General features: G+C 53.5%; 4 protein-coding genes across 4 annotated transcripts in view; 3 read left to right on the forward strand and 1 right to left on the reverse strand.

Moving 5' to 3' along the window:
• The window catches only part of GLOTRDRAFT_71852 (ClpP/crotonase), a 5,620-nt gene extending 1,624 nt beyond the window's left edge, over positions 1-3,996 (forward strand). The window contains exons 5-9 of the mRNA XM_007865058.1: positions 22-71; positions 128-193; positions 259-424; positions 534-965; positions 3,422-3,996. Coding sequence (XP_007863249.1) covers positions 22-71; positions 128-193; positions 259-424; positions 534-965; positions 3,422-3,877 — 1,170 coding nt within the window. The 3' untranslated portion in view covers positions 3,878-3,996. The remainder of the gene's footprint in view (positions 1-21; positions 72-127; positions 194-258; positions 425-533; positions 966-3,421) is intronic.
• Positions 3,997-6,656: 2,660 nt separating this feature from the next.
• Positions 6,657-8,138, forward strand: GLOTRDRAFT_36830 (Indoleamine 2,3-dioxygenase; the record flags this gene model as incomplete). Its single annotated transcript, XM_007864741.1, has 3 exons — positions 6,657-6,926; positions 6,989-7,633; positions 7,683-8,138. 3 exons carry the CDS (start codon positions 6,657-6,659, stop codon positions 8,136-8,138), a joined length of 1,371 nt encoding a protein of 456 aa, XP_007862932.1.
• A 684-nt stretch (positions 8,139-8,822) lies between these two features.
• Positions 8,823-11,568, forward strand: GLOTRDRAFT_56420 (replication factor-a protein). Its single transcript, XM_007864808.1, has 9 exons — positions 8,823-9,161; positions 9,214-9,760; positions 9,813-9,900; positions 9,948-10,015; positions 10,070-10,211; positions 10,267-10,651; positions 10,710-10,824; positions 10,876-10,968; positions 11,023-11,568. Exons 1-9 carry the CDS (start codon positions 8,863-8,865, stop codon positions 11,125-11,127), a joined length of 1,842 nt encoding a protein of 613 aa, XP_007862999.1. The 5' UTR covers positions 8,823-8,862; the 3' UTR covers positions 11,128-11,568.
• Positions 11,337-15,110, reverse strand: GLOTRDRAFT_114496 (uncharacterized protein; the record flags this gene model as incomplete). The annotated part of the gene is made up of 6 exons (XM_007865059.1): positions 11,337-11,716; positions 11,747-12,022; positions 12,074-14,012; positions 14,065-14,604; positions 14,665-14,783; positions 15,080-15,110. 6 exons carry the CDS (start codon positions 15,108-15,110, stop codon positions 11,337-11,339), a joined length of 3,285 nt encoding a protein of 1,094 aa, XP_007863250.1.
• Between the last annotated feature and the right edge of the window lie 957 nt (positions 15,111-16,067).

Below are 16,067 nucleotides of genomic sequence, written 5' to 3' on the forward strand. Positions count from 1 at the left end.
ACGATGTTCGCGATGCCCGAGACGAAGATCGGGTACTGCCCCGACGTCGGCGCGAGCGCGTTCCTCGCGAGGTGCGTCCCGTCCTGTTCGAGACGCGAACGAGACGCGCTGACGGGTGCTGCGACAGACTCGACGGCGAGCTCGGCACGTACCTCGCGCTCACGAGCGAGATCATCTCGGGGCGCGAAGTCTAGTACGTCCTCTCTCCACAGTTATCTGATATCGAAGCGACAAACGGATGAATGGGGGATATCACAGCGAACTCGGCCTGGCGACGCACTTTGTGCCCAGCACCTCGCTCCCCGCGCTGCTGCGTGCGCTGCAGGCGCTCGAAGAGCCCTCGTGGGAGGCGGTCGACGCGACGATCGAGGGGTTCTACATCGCGCCCGAGGAGCTCGGCGTCGGCGGGGACTTTGAGGGACAGGTGCGTCGCCGCCTTTCCTTTCCCTCCGCTCCCTCCGCCGTTCTTTCACTTCTGTTCTTCCCTTATTGTACGAGTCCAGGGAGTCGCTGGGAACTGATGGATATTCCAGGTGAATAAGGAGCAGGCAGAGGGCGTCCCCCCCTCGGAGCGCTACGCGCGCACGCAAGGCGGACAGCCGCAGACGCAAGCCCCCGGGCAATCGAGCGTCCTCGTCCTCCCCACCGGCCCCCACTCCGGCGCGGTCCGCGCCGCGATCGACCGCGCGTTCTCGCGCCCCTCCGTCGCGGGGATCCTGCACGAGCTGTCCTACCTCGCCGAGCACGGCTTGGCTCTCCCTTCTGCTAGTAATGCGGAAGCAGAAAAGGAGCAGGTGAAGAAGTGGGCGGGGAGGGTTAAGGGGGTGTTGGGGATGCGGAGCCCGACGAGTTTGGTGGTCAGTCTGGAGGCGCAGAGGAGGGGACGGGAGGCCGTGAGGGGGGAGCCGGCGAGCGCTTTGGAAAGGGCGTTGAGGATGGAGCTGGGGATCGCTACCGCGTTCGTGGTGAGTGGGTTGTTTTGTTTGTTTCGGCTTCCTTTTTCGGCTGGTTTTGTGATCTAAGACTCTTCACATTTCGTTTCGTTTTCTTGGTTTCGTTTTGGCTCGGTTGAGGTGGTATTTCTGCCGCGGGAGTCATAAAGCCGGTAAGGCCGGTTCAACGTTCGGCGCTTTCGAGCGGTTGCGAGCGCGGAGCCGCGACTTGTGGGTGGTGCCTGCCCGGGTCTGGCTCCCCTGCATCTTGCGTTTGCTCCGGATGGGCGGTCGGCCTCCGCGGCACTGGATTCCGGATCTGGGATCTGTTGCACTCTTCAGCGCGTCAGCTCTATTGCTCTCCGGCGATACGTCTTCCCTGTATCCGCTATGCGCGGTTTGGAGTTTCGTCGACAGGGGCGGGCGGGCAGGCTTCTCTTGATGTCCCCCTTGGCTCTGACCTTCAGGGTCTGCTTCTGCGTCCCTTGGCCCCCGGTCAGCGGTGTACTCGTATCTCTTGTTTCGTCATGTTATTTGGGACCCTAACCCCGCCCGGGACCCCATCGCTCTGACACTCCGGTGGTGATGCTTTCCCCCCGCGGTGTTGGCATCGTTGTTCGTATGGTGGACTCGATCGCTCTGACACCCCGGTGCTTCTGCCTACTACCCTCCTGCGATGTTGGCATCGTTGTTTGGACAGTGGGGAGGCAGATAGTCTCCCGCTAGCTGCGTACTCGTCTCTCTTGTTTCGTGTTATTGGGGAACCTACTAGCCGGGACTCGAATCGGTCTGACACCCCGGTAATTCCTTCTCCCGCGATGGTGGCATCCTTGGTCGGTGGAAAGAGAACAGGATGGAAGCAAACGCCGGAGTTGATCGGGGCCTTGTGGCATTGCTCCGCACGTGGCTGTCTTTACCGCCCGGCCAATGCGAGCCCCGGTGGTGCCTTGCCACTGGTGGGGTGTTGGGTGTTGTAGAAGAAGGGGTGCTTGTTCCGTCTTGTGACGAGGCTGAGACGAGACGCGCTGGGTATAGGTCGTCAGATCTCCTCTTCCTGTGGGGACGCCCAAGCAGAGTGATTGATCAGATCGATGGGCGGGCGCGCCTGTTCCGTGTTTTCGTTTTGGCGAGTTCGTGAGCGGTGTGCCGCTGGGCACAGTTGACCGCGGCCTCGTATGTTGGGGAAGGGGGATGTTTGACCGTATGCGCTGGATGCGCTCTTGTTGATGACTGCGGTGGGGCGTGCTGTGGCTTGAACGGTGTTCGGCATCGGGGCGGGGTAGTGACAGTATCCGCTGGATGCAGTTCTATCATCTCTCTGTGTGTGGGTGCGGTGTGGCAGGGACGCCGCCCGCTACGCCCTGGATCTGGTGTTAGGCAGCGAGGCCGGGCTATGACAGTATCCGTTGGGTGCTGTACGGCTGGCTGACTAGAACGTAGCGCACTCGGAGATCACCGAGGGAAGGATTGACAGCAGCGAGGGCGTGCCGAGATCCTGGGGCATTCTGCGCAATGTCCCGGACACCCTATGTGACTATGTCCCGGACAGTGTCCGCCCTGGTGATATGGGCTAGTGCGCTCGTCCTGATCGCATTGACATGCATGGGGATCCCGGGCCCATTGTGCGGGATCAGGGAGTGCTCAGGGCCCAAGGATTCGCATCATGGGCATGGGAGCTCGGGTCCTGGTGCTGAACGATTGCGATCTGGTTGGGTGATTGCGGGTCATGGGAGATCTGGTTTTCTCCGTGAATGGGCGCATCAGCAAGCGCTTTTCGCCGCTCCTTTTCCCATTCACTTGGTCTCCAGCGTGCGCGCGTGCGCGCGAGTTTGCCTTCCCACCTACCCGCTTCTTTGTTCCTGCGACAGCGACGAAGTTCACGACGGTCTTCTTTCTCGCGGAGCAAGATGGGTGGGAAGAAGCAAATCTGAACTTCCCGAGGGCTGTGGCTCAGGGAATACACGCCCCCTAATGGCGTCGCATTTACCCCTCTCTGGGGTGCTTGCCCTCACTCGTCCCCACGGCGCATCATTGCGATCAATGGTCCCGTTTGCACTTGCCTACTGCGGTACGGCTTTGCTCGGTCCCGTCATAATTGAACAGGCTGTGCAGAAGCGCTTCCCGTTTTAGCGCGGACATGCCATCAGCATCTCAGCATCTCGCAAAGTTGCGTGCCGGGATCGCAGATGCCGCTAGTTGCTGCTTCTCCCATGATAGTCCTACTATCAGGTTTCGCGGGATTCTGAGCTATTGAGCCCGATTGTCTTCGTTCAATTGAGCCATCCTTTCGAAGCCCCTCTGACCCAGAGTAGAGCCTATAGTAGCGGCAGCACTCCGTTGTGGCGGAGATGAGCTAGGATCTCGACTGGGTTCTTTCATGCCAGGTTCTCTTGCATTTTCTGCTGTTTATTCTCCAGTTATTTTATTCAATTGCCTTTGCCTCTTTTCCAGAGGATTGAGTACTGACTATCCACTTAATTGAACCATAGAACGGTGCCAGCCCCGACTTCTCGACCGGCGTACGCGCAGTCTTAATCGACAAGCTGCCCAAGGACCAGCGTCCCGCTTGGGAGCCGTCTACGGTGGACGCCGTCCCAGTCGATGACATCCTTGAGAAATTCTTCAACCCGTCTTCGCCGTACTACAAGCCCGCGTCGCGTCTGGAAATTCCAGAGTCATTCGCAGCAAGGCCTATCAACAATCCCAATCAATTCGCCCTCCCGAGCGAGCAGGAGATCGAAAGTGTGATCAAGGGTAGCCACAGGACGAGCGGCGATTTCGGCTTGACCGTGGAGGAAGTTGTAGCCAAGTGTGAGAGGGATCTAGCTCCCGGCTCCCGGAAGTCTCGAAGGACCAAGGGTGGCATCAGGGAGAAGGTGGCCGATATCGTGAGAAGGAAATGCGATGTCGACGCTGAGGGGAAGTGGGTCAAGTGGAGAGGTTGAGACGTGAATTTTGCCGTTGTGCTTAGTTAGTTATCGGAATCTGGTTGCCTTACACTGTTTACTCAGAAGAGAACCGCATGCCATATTCCTCTAGTTCACAAACGAGCCGCGAACCAGACAAGTGCAGTAACGTATCAACATCTCAACGTCATGTCTTCAGGGTCCAATCTGAAGACTCGTTGGACGCGCGCCTTTCAGTCAAACACTGATTAGCCCTGTCGACGCTGATGATCTAGAATCACACCGCTGCCCGCGGGTGGGAAGTCCGATTTATCGAACCGCTGGTTTTAGCTGAGAGCAGTCACCAAGCCTTGTAAGACGCTTCACAGTCCTACGGCTGATGAGGAAGGAGAGAATCTCGACGGCGCCCATTCTCCCCGACTTACGGGTGGCGAACGGCGGAAACAAGAAGGCATGTCCTGATTACAAGTGTGTGAGTACATGCGTAGTACCATGCCATAGCAATATACTGGGTGCTTGGGAGCGCGTATGTAAATGTACATCTCAGGAAGTACACGTCTGGGTTTGAACTCCTTACGCCTTCAAAAGGTTCCAAAATCAAACCCTAGCTGTAAATATTAATCAAAAATATGGTGTTAGCTACACTAAGTGTACAGTCAGCGGAACCACCCACTTTGCATGGACACTTGCTGCTTGAACACTTCGGCGTGCTGTTACAACCGCGACGGAGGTACAACCGCGACGGAGGAACTTCGCGCCGACCAGTTGGGGCCTTGCGCCCATAATCAAGGAGCGACCTATAGGAGGATGTCACTTCATATGGGTAATGACTTACAATACATTCGGGGTAATTGTCGATACTGAAGGTTCGATAGAGTGACTAAACAGAATTCGGCCGTCGGTCAGCGTTACTCTCAAAGGAAGGCATGATGCATAATCATGCATAAGCATTATTCCAGTGAAAGGAATAAGATCACGACGGCGTTGAGTCATGCAAAGCTGCGCCCTTGCTCTCAGCTGTCGTTCCTCAGGGAAAGTCGGATATCAGCCAGAAAAGACGCGAAACGTGATCACTGCTCCCTGTTTGTCGAACATGAGCCAGCGTATTGATTTTAGGGGCGCTGAGTGAACCGAGCAAAAGACGTTTTCGAGAAACTCTTGTTTGAAGGTGCGGAACGCTGTCAGCAATGATACATCCTTGCGTCCCTCCCTGTAAACTGATCCTGCCACTTGAAGGAAAAGCCAGGGACACACCTCCTCCGCGATAGTCTGCTAACATTTATGGACAGTCTGATCGTCCTGACCATCTAGAAGTGATGTGAAGAAGTTACTGAAGCAAGCCCGTAACGGATCAGTTTCATGAATTACAGTTACAGTATAGCGAAGCATTTGCATCAGACATCGACCATGCCACGCGAGATTGCGATGCAACCCACGTGGAATGCGCCTTCGAGGACCAGATGTATCCCTATTCGTCTGGATCAGGTCCAAGACAGTCCTCCATGGCTATGCCACGAGCGAAATGTCGGGATCATATTTCAAGATCAAGCTCGATGCACACGGTTCTGTGCAAAATTAATCAGAGATCACGATCTCACACCGTCATTAATCACAATGGATCGAGATACGCGCTGTTTACATATCTCGTTCGGACGGCGAGTGGGCGCATATTATCCCAAAATATTGCGTATTCACGCACCGAGTGGTATCCCTTGATGGGAAGACGTAAAGCTACAGTCGAGTTGATGCCATGATCCAAGGGCCTGTGAGCTGCAGACTTGAGACTCTTCATTGCATAGGTTTGCTTACTTTGGCTGCTACATTGGGAACCCCCGCTATTTGCAGGAATAGTGGCCTCTCAGGTTTGATCCGCATACGAGCAAATTCACTCCCGCAAGTCGTCGGGTTCCAGACAGCTGCGATCACGACATGCGTTGCAGCATCCACATGCACCAACCAAGACGTGTCTATTCCCCAGCACCTACCAACTCCAAAGAACTTCCGAGCGACAATGAATACTGCCCCGAAAGGGCCCCTATAGAACAACGCCGACGCCGGCTGCTTCAATGAACGGAGGATCGTTCAAAGCCGCAAGCAAGGAATACTGTTATCTGCGGATCAATGAATGTTGATCCAATGCCATCTTTGCGCAAGCGTTGCTACGGCACAGCAAGAGTGCCACAGCTTCGTGGCAAGGGGTCAAGCTGCAGCTCAGCGAAGCCGTAGGTTTATCAAAAGTTGCAAGCCGGCGATCCGAATCGCCTGCGAACCTGATGATGGTTTCGGGACGCAACGGCGGACCCCGCAGAGTACAGTGAGATATCGATCTAAGACTGAAATGAAGTAATGCGCGGGGAAGCCAACGCGAAGTCGAGGCTTGCCGGACACGGACAAGTTGTGGAATCCGAGCGGAGGTTGAAGGCCGTAGACAAATTGCTAGGTGCGGTCACGAGAAGTTGTCGCAATCAAGACTTTTGCGGAAGCCCATGCCACCGTCACAGAAGTGACTCCGTGGCCTTCTGAGTGGTGGCGGACTGGTGAGGCGCACCAGTGGCTAAGCACCTGAACACCTATGCGCGCACTGCTATATCCAAACAAAGATGTGATCAAGGGTTGTTGGCTGACAAAATCCAAGTAGTTGTAGTCACCAACATGACTTCAACGACTACCTGTGATCAGAGTCTATAAAACAGTGGGGTTAGCCCATTCTGTCATGACAGCAACCCGCTTCACTAGCATCTTTAACCCGCTACTCACTCTTACAACCATGGACGTGCTGACCTTCATCCTGTCGATAACTCGCCAGAACGTCTCGAACATGGCCCTGTCATTATTCAGACGAATCCTGACGAGATACGCTCAACGACTGCCAGAACCTACCTGGAGTCATTCTCAATCAGCTTTCGACATCAGCGACATCACAGGTTTTTTACCTGCTCAACCACTACGGCACCTGCCCCAGGAGTACGACATCTGGGAGGCTGCCTTAACCGAAGCTCAGACCGTGTTGTCTTTGGGAACCGACAATAGTAATGTCGCCGTCGCAAAAAGACAGGATGGATTACGCTGGCGGGACCGCATACGAGAGGTATGCCACACCCCCCACGTGATTTTTACCATGGCAGGAACTGATGCACATATGGCATTTAGTGGCCGGTATTGCAAGTGGAGCATTTGAATGATGACATACGGCAGCTTCAGCGAGCGCATCTCGTGCTAGCATTCTTGGTCCACTTTTTCGTTCATTCGATACCGCCCACGGAACCAGCTTCACCTGTACAAGTACCCAGAGCCCTCGCAGTACCGCTTGTGACGGTCTCCCGAATGCTAAAGATGGCCCCTGTGCTCACGTTCGCCGACGTCGTGATGTGGAACGCTGTTCCCGAAAATCCCGATTTTCCCGTCTCTCTCACCAATCTCCGCTTCGAGAATCTACTCTCGGGTACCGAAGACGAGTACAATTTCTACCTCATGTCCGCCAGAGCAGAGCTTCAAGGGGTAGAAATTTTACACATCATCGACTCGTACCATAGCTTACCCAACACAACCGACTTGACGTCAACCACCAAGATCGCTCGTGATCTCACCCGCTTGAAGAACGTGATTGAGGAGCTTACCGCGACGTTGGAATCGTCTCGCGAGTTAGTGGATCCCCACGATTTCTATTTTGCCGTCCGACCTTGGTGGAAAGGGAGTGACGCGGAGGGCCCTGACTCCCCAGGTTGGATCTACGAAGGGGTCACTGGGTTGGATCATAACTATCTGAGCGGGCCGTCGGCGGGCCAGTCAACAGTGGTGAGTACTTTACCATTGCGTTTAATCAGTGACTTACCCCGCTTCCTAGATGCACGCTCTTGACATCTTCCTAGACGTAGACCACAAATTGGTGAAGCGCCGTGCGCCTGCCCCGTCTAAGGAGAATAAGAAGGCCGACTTAGGATTCATGGAGCGCATGAGACAATACATGCCTGGGAAACATAGAGAATATTTGGAATATCTGGCAAACAGCCCGCGTCCCCTCCGGGAGGCGGCTAGGCAGTCTCCAGCGCTCCGGGAACCGTACAATGCCGCAGTCCGGGCTCTGAAGGCGTTCCGCGACGTGCATATCCGTATCGCGTGCCTCTACATCGTTACGATGTCGAAGTCCCAGATACCAGCGCAGTGTCCGGCCTCCGCAATGATGAACAAGATGGCCGATCAGGTAGCTAGCAACCGCAGGCCAGTCAGGGGAACCGGAGGCACAGAGCTCTTACCGCTCTTGAAGGCAGGGAGAGACGCGACGGCTCGCACAGCTTTGTGACAGCTGTCAACGTGAAAGCGGAGAGAACTACCAAGCGAGGTTTGCAAGAATAAGTATCGAAGGCAGCGAGACATGGCGTAGTTGACTGTTCTGTAATTCCACCTATCACGGACATCTATTTATTCGTCAGTGAGACAAAGTAGCATAGTTGAAGGACATACACCTATAGTTATAGCCACAATATTAGGGATTGGCATGTAGCGTTACCAGACAGCGGAATAAATATTATTCAGTATTCTTATCGCAAGTAGACTTGACTTACCTTCCTAACCGTATCGAAGCTATATGTACGACTGATAGCGGTCAGGTACTCAGATACTACAGACAGACTTCGAGGGATTGGTCTAACGTAAAGGCTTGTAGATCAGAGGGCAGTTAAGTACCTCGCCCGGTGACTCAACCCGCCCCGATATCAGGAGATCGCTCCCCTCGGTCAATATGCAAGTAGCGGCGAAGGCAATGTCGGCTAAATATGTCAGGAAACATATGCGCTATAATTTGCAACCGTCATGGTAGTAACCGCTTGAAGCTTTACGGTAAACACACAACCCGGCTTTGGGTGGGATTGTCAAGTTCCCTATGCCACTCCGAGTCACTGACCGGATGCAGGCGGGCGTGGGAAATGTGTCAGCTTACATAAGAAACGCGCTATATGAGTCGACAGACGCGCTCGCGTCTTCCTGCACGCGTCCACTACACAACAAAGCTTCACAGCAATTACACCATGGAGGTCCAGCTTACCAAAGGGATTGTCAAAAGACTTTCTGCCGCACACGAGACGGGTGAAGACCTCACTAACTCTCAACCGACTCTGCAAGTTATTTCGTTCCGGAAAGTGGACTCGCCACCAAATGCGACTAATCAGACTACCGATCGCTACCGGACCATAGTATCCGATGGAGAGAACATCATGCAAGGCATGTTTGCCACGCAGCTGAATAAGATGATAGAAGACCAGTCGATTAAGAAGAACACGGTTATTGTTGTCGAGAACTTGACGTGTAGCTATCTTCAAGGGAAAAGGTGAGTGGAACCAATTTGCCCATGTGAAAAACACTGTAGTGACCTGGCTTAGATTGATTATCATTATGGGCGCACGAGTCCTAGCACAAGTCGAGTCGAAGATCGGCAATCCCGTGGCTCTGCAAGCTCCTGGTGCTGCCGGTGCTGCTACTGCTGCGGAGAGTGGATCTACACCTGCTCCCCAGATCCCCGCTGCAGCTCCTTCTACTTCTGCCACGACTCCGACTTCCCAAGCACAGAGCCGACAGCAAGGTCAGGCAAAGACGGGAGGAAAGCCGAATTCGGTGTATCCTATTGAAGGTCTCAGCCCCTATCAGAATAACTGGACCATCAAAGCGCGTGTCACTCAAAAGACGGATATCAAGACCTGGTCGAACCAGCGAGGGGAAGGCAAGCTTTTCAGCGTCACTCTCATGGACGAGACGGCAGAAATACGTGCCACCGGATTCAATGCTGTTGTCGACGAACTCTATGACAAACTGCAAGAGGGTCATGTCTACTATATCTCGAAAGCCCGTGTGAACTTAGCCAAGAAGAAATTCTCCAATATCGCTAACGACTATGAGCTCGCCCTTGAACGCAACACCGAGGTGGAAGAGGTCTGTGTGATAGGGTCTTACCATTGGGGGTAGCTGTCTCACATATTCACAGTGTCTTGATCCAACCAATGTTCCTGCAGTCCGGTACAATTTCGTCGAATTGAACGGCCTGGAACAGCTTGAGAAGGATTCTACTTGCGGTGAGTTCGGCTTTGCAGCCCAAGATATGAGAGCTCATGTTCAACAGATGTCATCGGCGTCGTCAAGAGCGTCGGGGATGTGGGTACTATCACATCAAAAGCGAGTAACAAAACGGTTGGTACATCTGTCTTGTTCACCCTCGTAGACTGGGCTGATCCGTAAGAACAGGTCGCGAAGCGTGATCTGACCATAGTGGACCGCTCCGGGAAAGCGGTCCGTGTCACCCTATGGGGCGCCCAAGCGGAACAGTTCAGCGCAGATGACTCGCCCGTCATTGCTTTCAAGGGGGTGAAGGTCGGCGATTTCGGGGGTAAGTGCAGCAGTGTCCTGCCTACCTCAATGAATTCATTGATTTGCGCATGAAGGCCGCACGCTGTCCATGTATAGTTCCAGCACGATGACAATCAATCCGGACATACCCGAAGCTCATGTTCTCCGAGGGTGGTACGATGCAAAGGGAGTCGAGCAGAGTTTCCAGTCATTGTCCAATGGTAGTGGTGCTGGGAGCGGTACCATGGGAGGCTTCAACCGCTCCGAGATGCGCACCTTGTTCGATGTCAAGGAGTCTGGCTTGGGCACGTCCGACAAGGCAGACTATTTCTCGTGCCGAGCAACAATCATGCATATCAAGGGTGACAACATATCATACCCCGCGTGTCCAACCGAGGGATGCAATAAGAAAGTAGTTGATCTCAGTGACGGGTGGCGTTGTGAGAAATGTGATAGGTCGTTTGAAAAGCCAGAGCATCGGTAAGACTTGAAATCATCTCTAGCCATGTGGTCCCCTGTTGCTAATATTTTTCTGAAGATATATCATGTCTATGGCTGTGGCTGATCATACCTGCCAAGCGTGGTTGCAAGGGTTTAACGACGTAGGAGTGGCCGTCTTTGGCATGTCTGCCAATGAGTTGGTGGACATTAAGGTATGTCGTCTACGGCCGTCCCGTGGCGCATCTTCTTATCATCTCCATTAGGAGAGGGATGAATCCGCTTACAATGTTATCTTGCACAAAGCAACTTGCTCAACCTTCAACTTCGCTTGTCGTGCTAAGCAAGACACCTATAATGTACGTGTTGAATCAGTCCGCCGCAGTACTACTTTGTTAAACACGCTCGTTTAGGAACAAACTCGCATTCGTTACGGTATATCGCGTATACTGCCCTTGGATTATGCAGAGGAGGCTCGTGTCTTGCGAGACACTCTCCAGTCGTGGGATAAGTGTTGATGGAACCCTCCGGCACTGTATATACGCTTTCCTGAGTTTCCACTGCTTTGCTGTCATGTTTGTAGGACTACTGGGTAGCATGATATTATACAATATATGGTCCTCGCGTGCGCGTGGATTAGTATTACAGGGCGACATTATAGATAATAAATCATAAGGATAAAGCGCGTGAGTACAAGGAGCAAGAACAAGAGAGTGGATTATCGGCGTCAGGGTGGGTCCAGGGGATAATGATATACTCTGCGTATCAATTGCCAGACAGTCCCCAAGCTGCCTACAACGGCATCGACTGTTGCGCGACCAGCCAGATGGAGGTCATATTCGTCAGGCCACCGGAAAGGAACATATTGAGTTGGGATGAGGGCATAGGATCGACTCGCGTAGCCGTCATGTGACGAGCTTAAAGTAGATGTCGACGAAGAGAGCATTGGGTTTTCGTTGCGCGTGTTACCGGGAGTTGGGTAGGAGGCGGGAGGGATCACAGAGTGGTCCAAAACAGCTTCGGTGGGAACCGCGGTAGAGATGGTTCCCCGGAACCAACGATGACTTGGAGTATCGATTACCATGGTTTTAGTTAGAGTCACTGTGACTGGCGTTTGTGGAATGTCAGATCCAAGACTCGCCGAGGAACATCTGTCTAGGGATTTCTTCATCTCGCGTAGTTCCGCATCGCGACTGAGTAGACAGACAAGCAGGATCAAACATAAGATGGCGGGAGCCGTTTGTGTCAATGAACGGATCGATTTCGACTGCGTCGCATTGCCTTTGCTTGCAACGATATTGATTGTCAAGCTAGGGTAAAAATATTCCTGCATGCTGTAGTGTAGAAGTCGTCGGCCCTTAACGTTTGACTGCTGATGTGATAGGTTTGATTCTATAGATAGAATGTCGAGCCCTACGGAGGCGTGTTAGTGAGTCACATCAGGGATCGCAACTTTCTTCATACCGAGCGCAGTCTCAACATTCACATCTAGACATCCCACGGGAAGCGCGAAAGTTGGCAAACATACGTCGAGGCGGCTAGCTTCAGTGGCTTTCTGTTTCCCCTTCCGCTTGTTGGAGTCGGGAGTGCGTCCATGGCGACTCTTGACCACATAATGCACCTGAACTTGACTACCGCCAGCTCTTCCGATGTGTACTCTGACCCAGCTAACCCACTCGTTCCCACTTAGTTGTTGGAAAGGCATGGCCAAAGATGACAGCGATGAGCTCTGATCCGGTCGCATCGCGACTGTCGTCTCGAACCGAACAGGAACACCTTCAACGCTAGCACTAGCCACCTCCACGCGTGGGGGCTTGGTATCGACATCCGGTTTGTCCTCCTGCTGTTCGGACCCTCCGTGTGGTTGTTGCGCAAGTCCAAACTCCAACCACTCTGAGTCATCATCAATCGGGGCAGGGAGACAGAGTCGCACAGCGTATGCATTGGGGAGATCGGCACCATCAATGGTGAGGGGGGTGACCGTCACCGCGACCCACGGAATGATCAAGGGCCCATCTCTCTCGGGCCTGACTGGAACCGACATACTCGACACCATACTCGGAGAAGGTGCCCTACTAGGGATTTGACGGGATCGGCCAGATGGTTTGCTGCGGCGAGTTGGAGGGGGCGCAGTGAGATACCGTAAAGCCACTCGGCCACCTTCGATCCCGCACCTAGCTGCGGCTCCACGCTGCAAGACAGTTCTGCGCGTCTGTGCATCGCGCAGGTCACCTGTAGAGTTATAGACATCGACGGTAGCCCCATCAACATCATTACGGACCACCACAGATATCATCTCGGTATCCGCCGCAGGGATGCGAAGGCGAGGTATTGCCACCGGATCTACGTCTCCTTCGATATCGGACGCAGAAGGCGAAGAAGACGGAGAGTTGTACATGAAGTGTGAAGGGCGCGGCTTGATGAGGACAATACCTCCGATGCTGAATGTGAATATGTTTTTGGCCGGTGGGAGTAATTCATTCATATTAATGTGCAGAGTGATCGGTGCGAGTGGGGACCGAGCGCCGGTATCGAGAACAGGCGTGATACCATTAGCAGAGAATATGTGACTCTTCCCGTCAATTAAGGAATCCGCGGAGGACAACATTCCTGAGGAAGGGGCACTGCTGGGCGCGCTTTCGAATGAGTAGTCAGCCACATGTTGATTAGGCAATGGGGCACGCAGCAGGGAGGACGACGACGACGAATGATGGGGTATTCCAGGATGATGGTTTGAGGGAGTAGCGGGGGATGTATAGACATCAGGTGCCTCCAGGGACGAAGGCCGCGATAAGAGATGTGGCGGTGAACCGACGTCGTAGCCAGTGTAGCCCCGCCCGCCAGTCACAAACCACCGCGCCTCCGCTCCTGGGACCCATGCAATTTCAGATCCTTGAGCGTCGAGGCCAATGTCCATCGCAAGAAGGGTGGCTACCCCGGGGAACCAAACACCGTGGCATGTTCCTGTGTATTCCAGTTTCATCACAACCCCCTCCCCAGACCCATCTGGGCCTTTGCCCAGCACGACGGCAGTCATTTCGCCTTTCACTTCGCGCACACCGACGCGCCTACGTCCGTCACCTTCGATAGGTTTCATGGGGGCAGCCCAACGGATGCGTATCCGCTCGGTACTGGGGAACGTACCCTGTATTCCGCAACCGTCGGGAAAACCGGTGGTTGAAGAATCTGAAGATTCGTCGTCGGCGAAATGGGTGTATGAACTACTTTTTGAATGTCTTGTGGTCGCGCTGCGCGTGACATGGGGATCGGCAGTAAGGTCCCAGGAACCGGGCTCCTCCTCTGCGGAAGAGAGAGAATGGAGAGATGCGTTGGTGTTCGAGTTGGGAGCAAATATGCGCAGCTTGATGTGATTTGACAGGCATCGAGGAGTGGGAATGGACAGCTACGCGGCCAGGTTAGAGCAGTCCCAAGTAGAACCGGATGCATCATCTTACTAAGAAAGGTGCTCTGGGAGGTTTCGTGAGCAGAGGCACCCACATGTCTATGGCAGCCATAAATTGTATCATGTTCTTCTCGCTTACGGATCCCCGCCTGCTTCGGTAGGAGCTACCAGGCGTCCGAGTCACTGGAACTTGAGTATCATAGTTATCTACCCCGTTGGCTCTTGAGCTCGGCGGGAACTCCTTGGGAAGTACGTAGGATACCTGATAGTTACTGACAAGGATCTGGCCGGTATATCGCTCGTCGAGAGGCGGGATATGCAAGTTATATGACGCCCTTCTAGAGGTAGATCCCGGGGTGGGAGTTGAAGGGCTGGGTTGTCCAAAAAGGGACATGTAGGACTGGGATGACCGAGCAGGGAGGTTAAGGGCCCGTGCAGCGCTATGGAGAAGCGGGCAAGTCGTAGAGGAGAAGTTGTAAGGTACCGAGTTGTTGTCGATAGGATGAACTTGAGAGTTGACAATCTTGATATTTTCCTCCGGGAACAAGGGAATTGTCGAACCCGGGGATACGGTGTCGCGAGGTACTGACAACTGGCGATGCAGCGGAATGCCCATTAGAGACTAATTAAAATTCAGCGTAGGCAGGCGGACCTTCAGGTACATCTTAATCCCAGCGCCATCGTATCCCTGTTTCGCCTTCCCCTCCACCGCTAAACGCGTCACGATATTGATCTTGGATTGCTGACTTAGCGTGAACGCCTGAGAAGAGCCTATCGTCGATAGCGGTGGACTCGTAGTCCGAGTATGATGAGAAGTAGACGTCGCTGGCATTATTACACGTCTGTAGCCTTATTCTATGATATTGCTGGGGTTAGTTTATGGTGTCTGGCAGGGAAATGTATCACGATGTTGGAGTTACAGCAGGAGGAACGGAGGAAACGTCGTCGTGGCAATCAGACCAGCCCGAGCGGTCTGAGACGAGCTTTATTAGGAGCCGCGAGGGCGACGGAGGGGACGGCGAAGGAGCTCTTTCGATGGAGTGCTGGGGCGACGCGCCTTGGGAGACCGAGTTTGTGACCGTTCGCGTTGAAGGGCATGCTGCCGACGCGTCCAGTGACGGACTGACCGTGAGAATACATTGGTCTCAACGGTCCTACGCGTAAAGGTCCGAATAGGCGACTGTGGCTGCTCCGAGCCCTGCGACATGTACCAGTTAGAGTTGTGTTGCCTTTCTCTGAACACTGTGCGGTACCGCCTCTGAACCCGCCTCTGAACCCGCCTCTTGTGCATCTCCTACTTAATCAGACTCCAGAGTAATATAAGCAGCTCCTGCAAGATTGTGCGACTTCATATCACTCCGCAACGTTAACGCTCACTCATATGATTGCAACATCGAGATACTCTGGAGTGGATACAGTGTGGGTGCATTTGCTCAGGTTCAACAGCAAATATCACTATACATAGATAGAGGCATAGACCTGTCGTTCAGAATTTCACTCTTTCCGTGGGGCATATGATGTGTAGACCTCCCCTGCTTCCCGCCAAAGTACTTGTACCGATATCACGGTGTTAGATCGTCAATATATTCTGTAACAACTAGGTGGAACCTGTCGGGATCCCGCCTGTGTCCATTCAACGTTCGAACAGATGACACCCATGATATGTGTCTCGGTGTTGTCCCACTTATGACGGGTCATCAGCGGGAGCACGAGAGCACATATGATGCGAATCTGGTTGCGACTCCCCTCAATCTGTGGTCCTAAATTAAATGACAACCAGATATTGACTTTGAGGATAATAGTGGGTCAGTTGTACTGCAATCAAGACCCCTGACGGACTCACAAATAAGATCATGCCTTGAAATTCCGACTGTAGGCCGTCGTCTAGCACACATGACTTGATACTGTAAACTGACCTTTTCGTTGTACCGGGCTCAATATCAGTGGTCATAGTAATAAACTGAGTGAAAGGGCTAGATTTTCGTAGGTACAGTCTCCCCAGAGACTGGACTTCTGACCCCGGGCAGCTCATGATCCAAGCTCTCCCGACAAGCT

This window comes from Gloeophyllum trabeum, assembly GCF_000344685.1.
Source record: "Gloeophyllum trabeum ATCC 11539 unplaced genomic scaffold GLOTRscaffold_00003, whole genome shotgun sequence".
Taxonomy (NCBI): Eukaryota; Fungi; Basidiomycota; class Agaricomycetes; order Gloeophyllales; family Gloeophyllaceae; genus Gloeophyllum; species Gloeophyllum trabeum.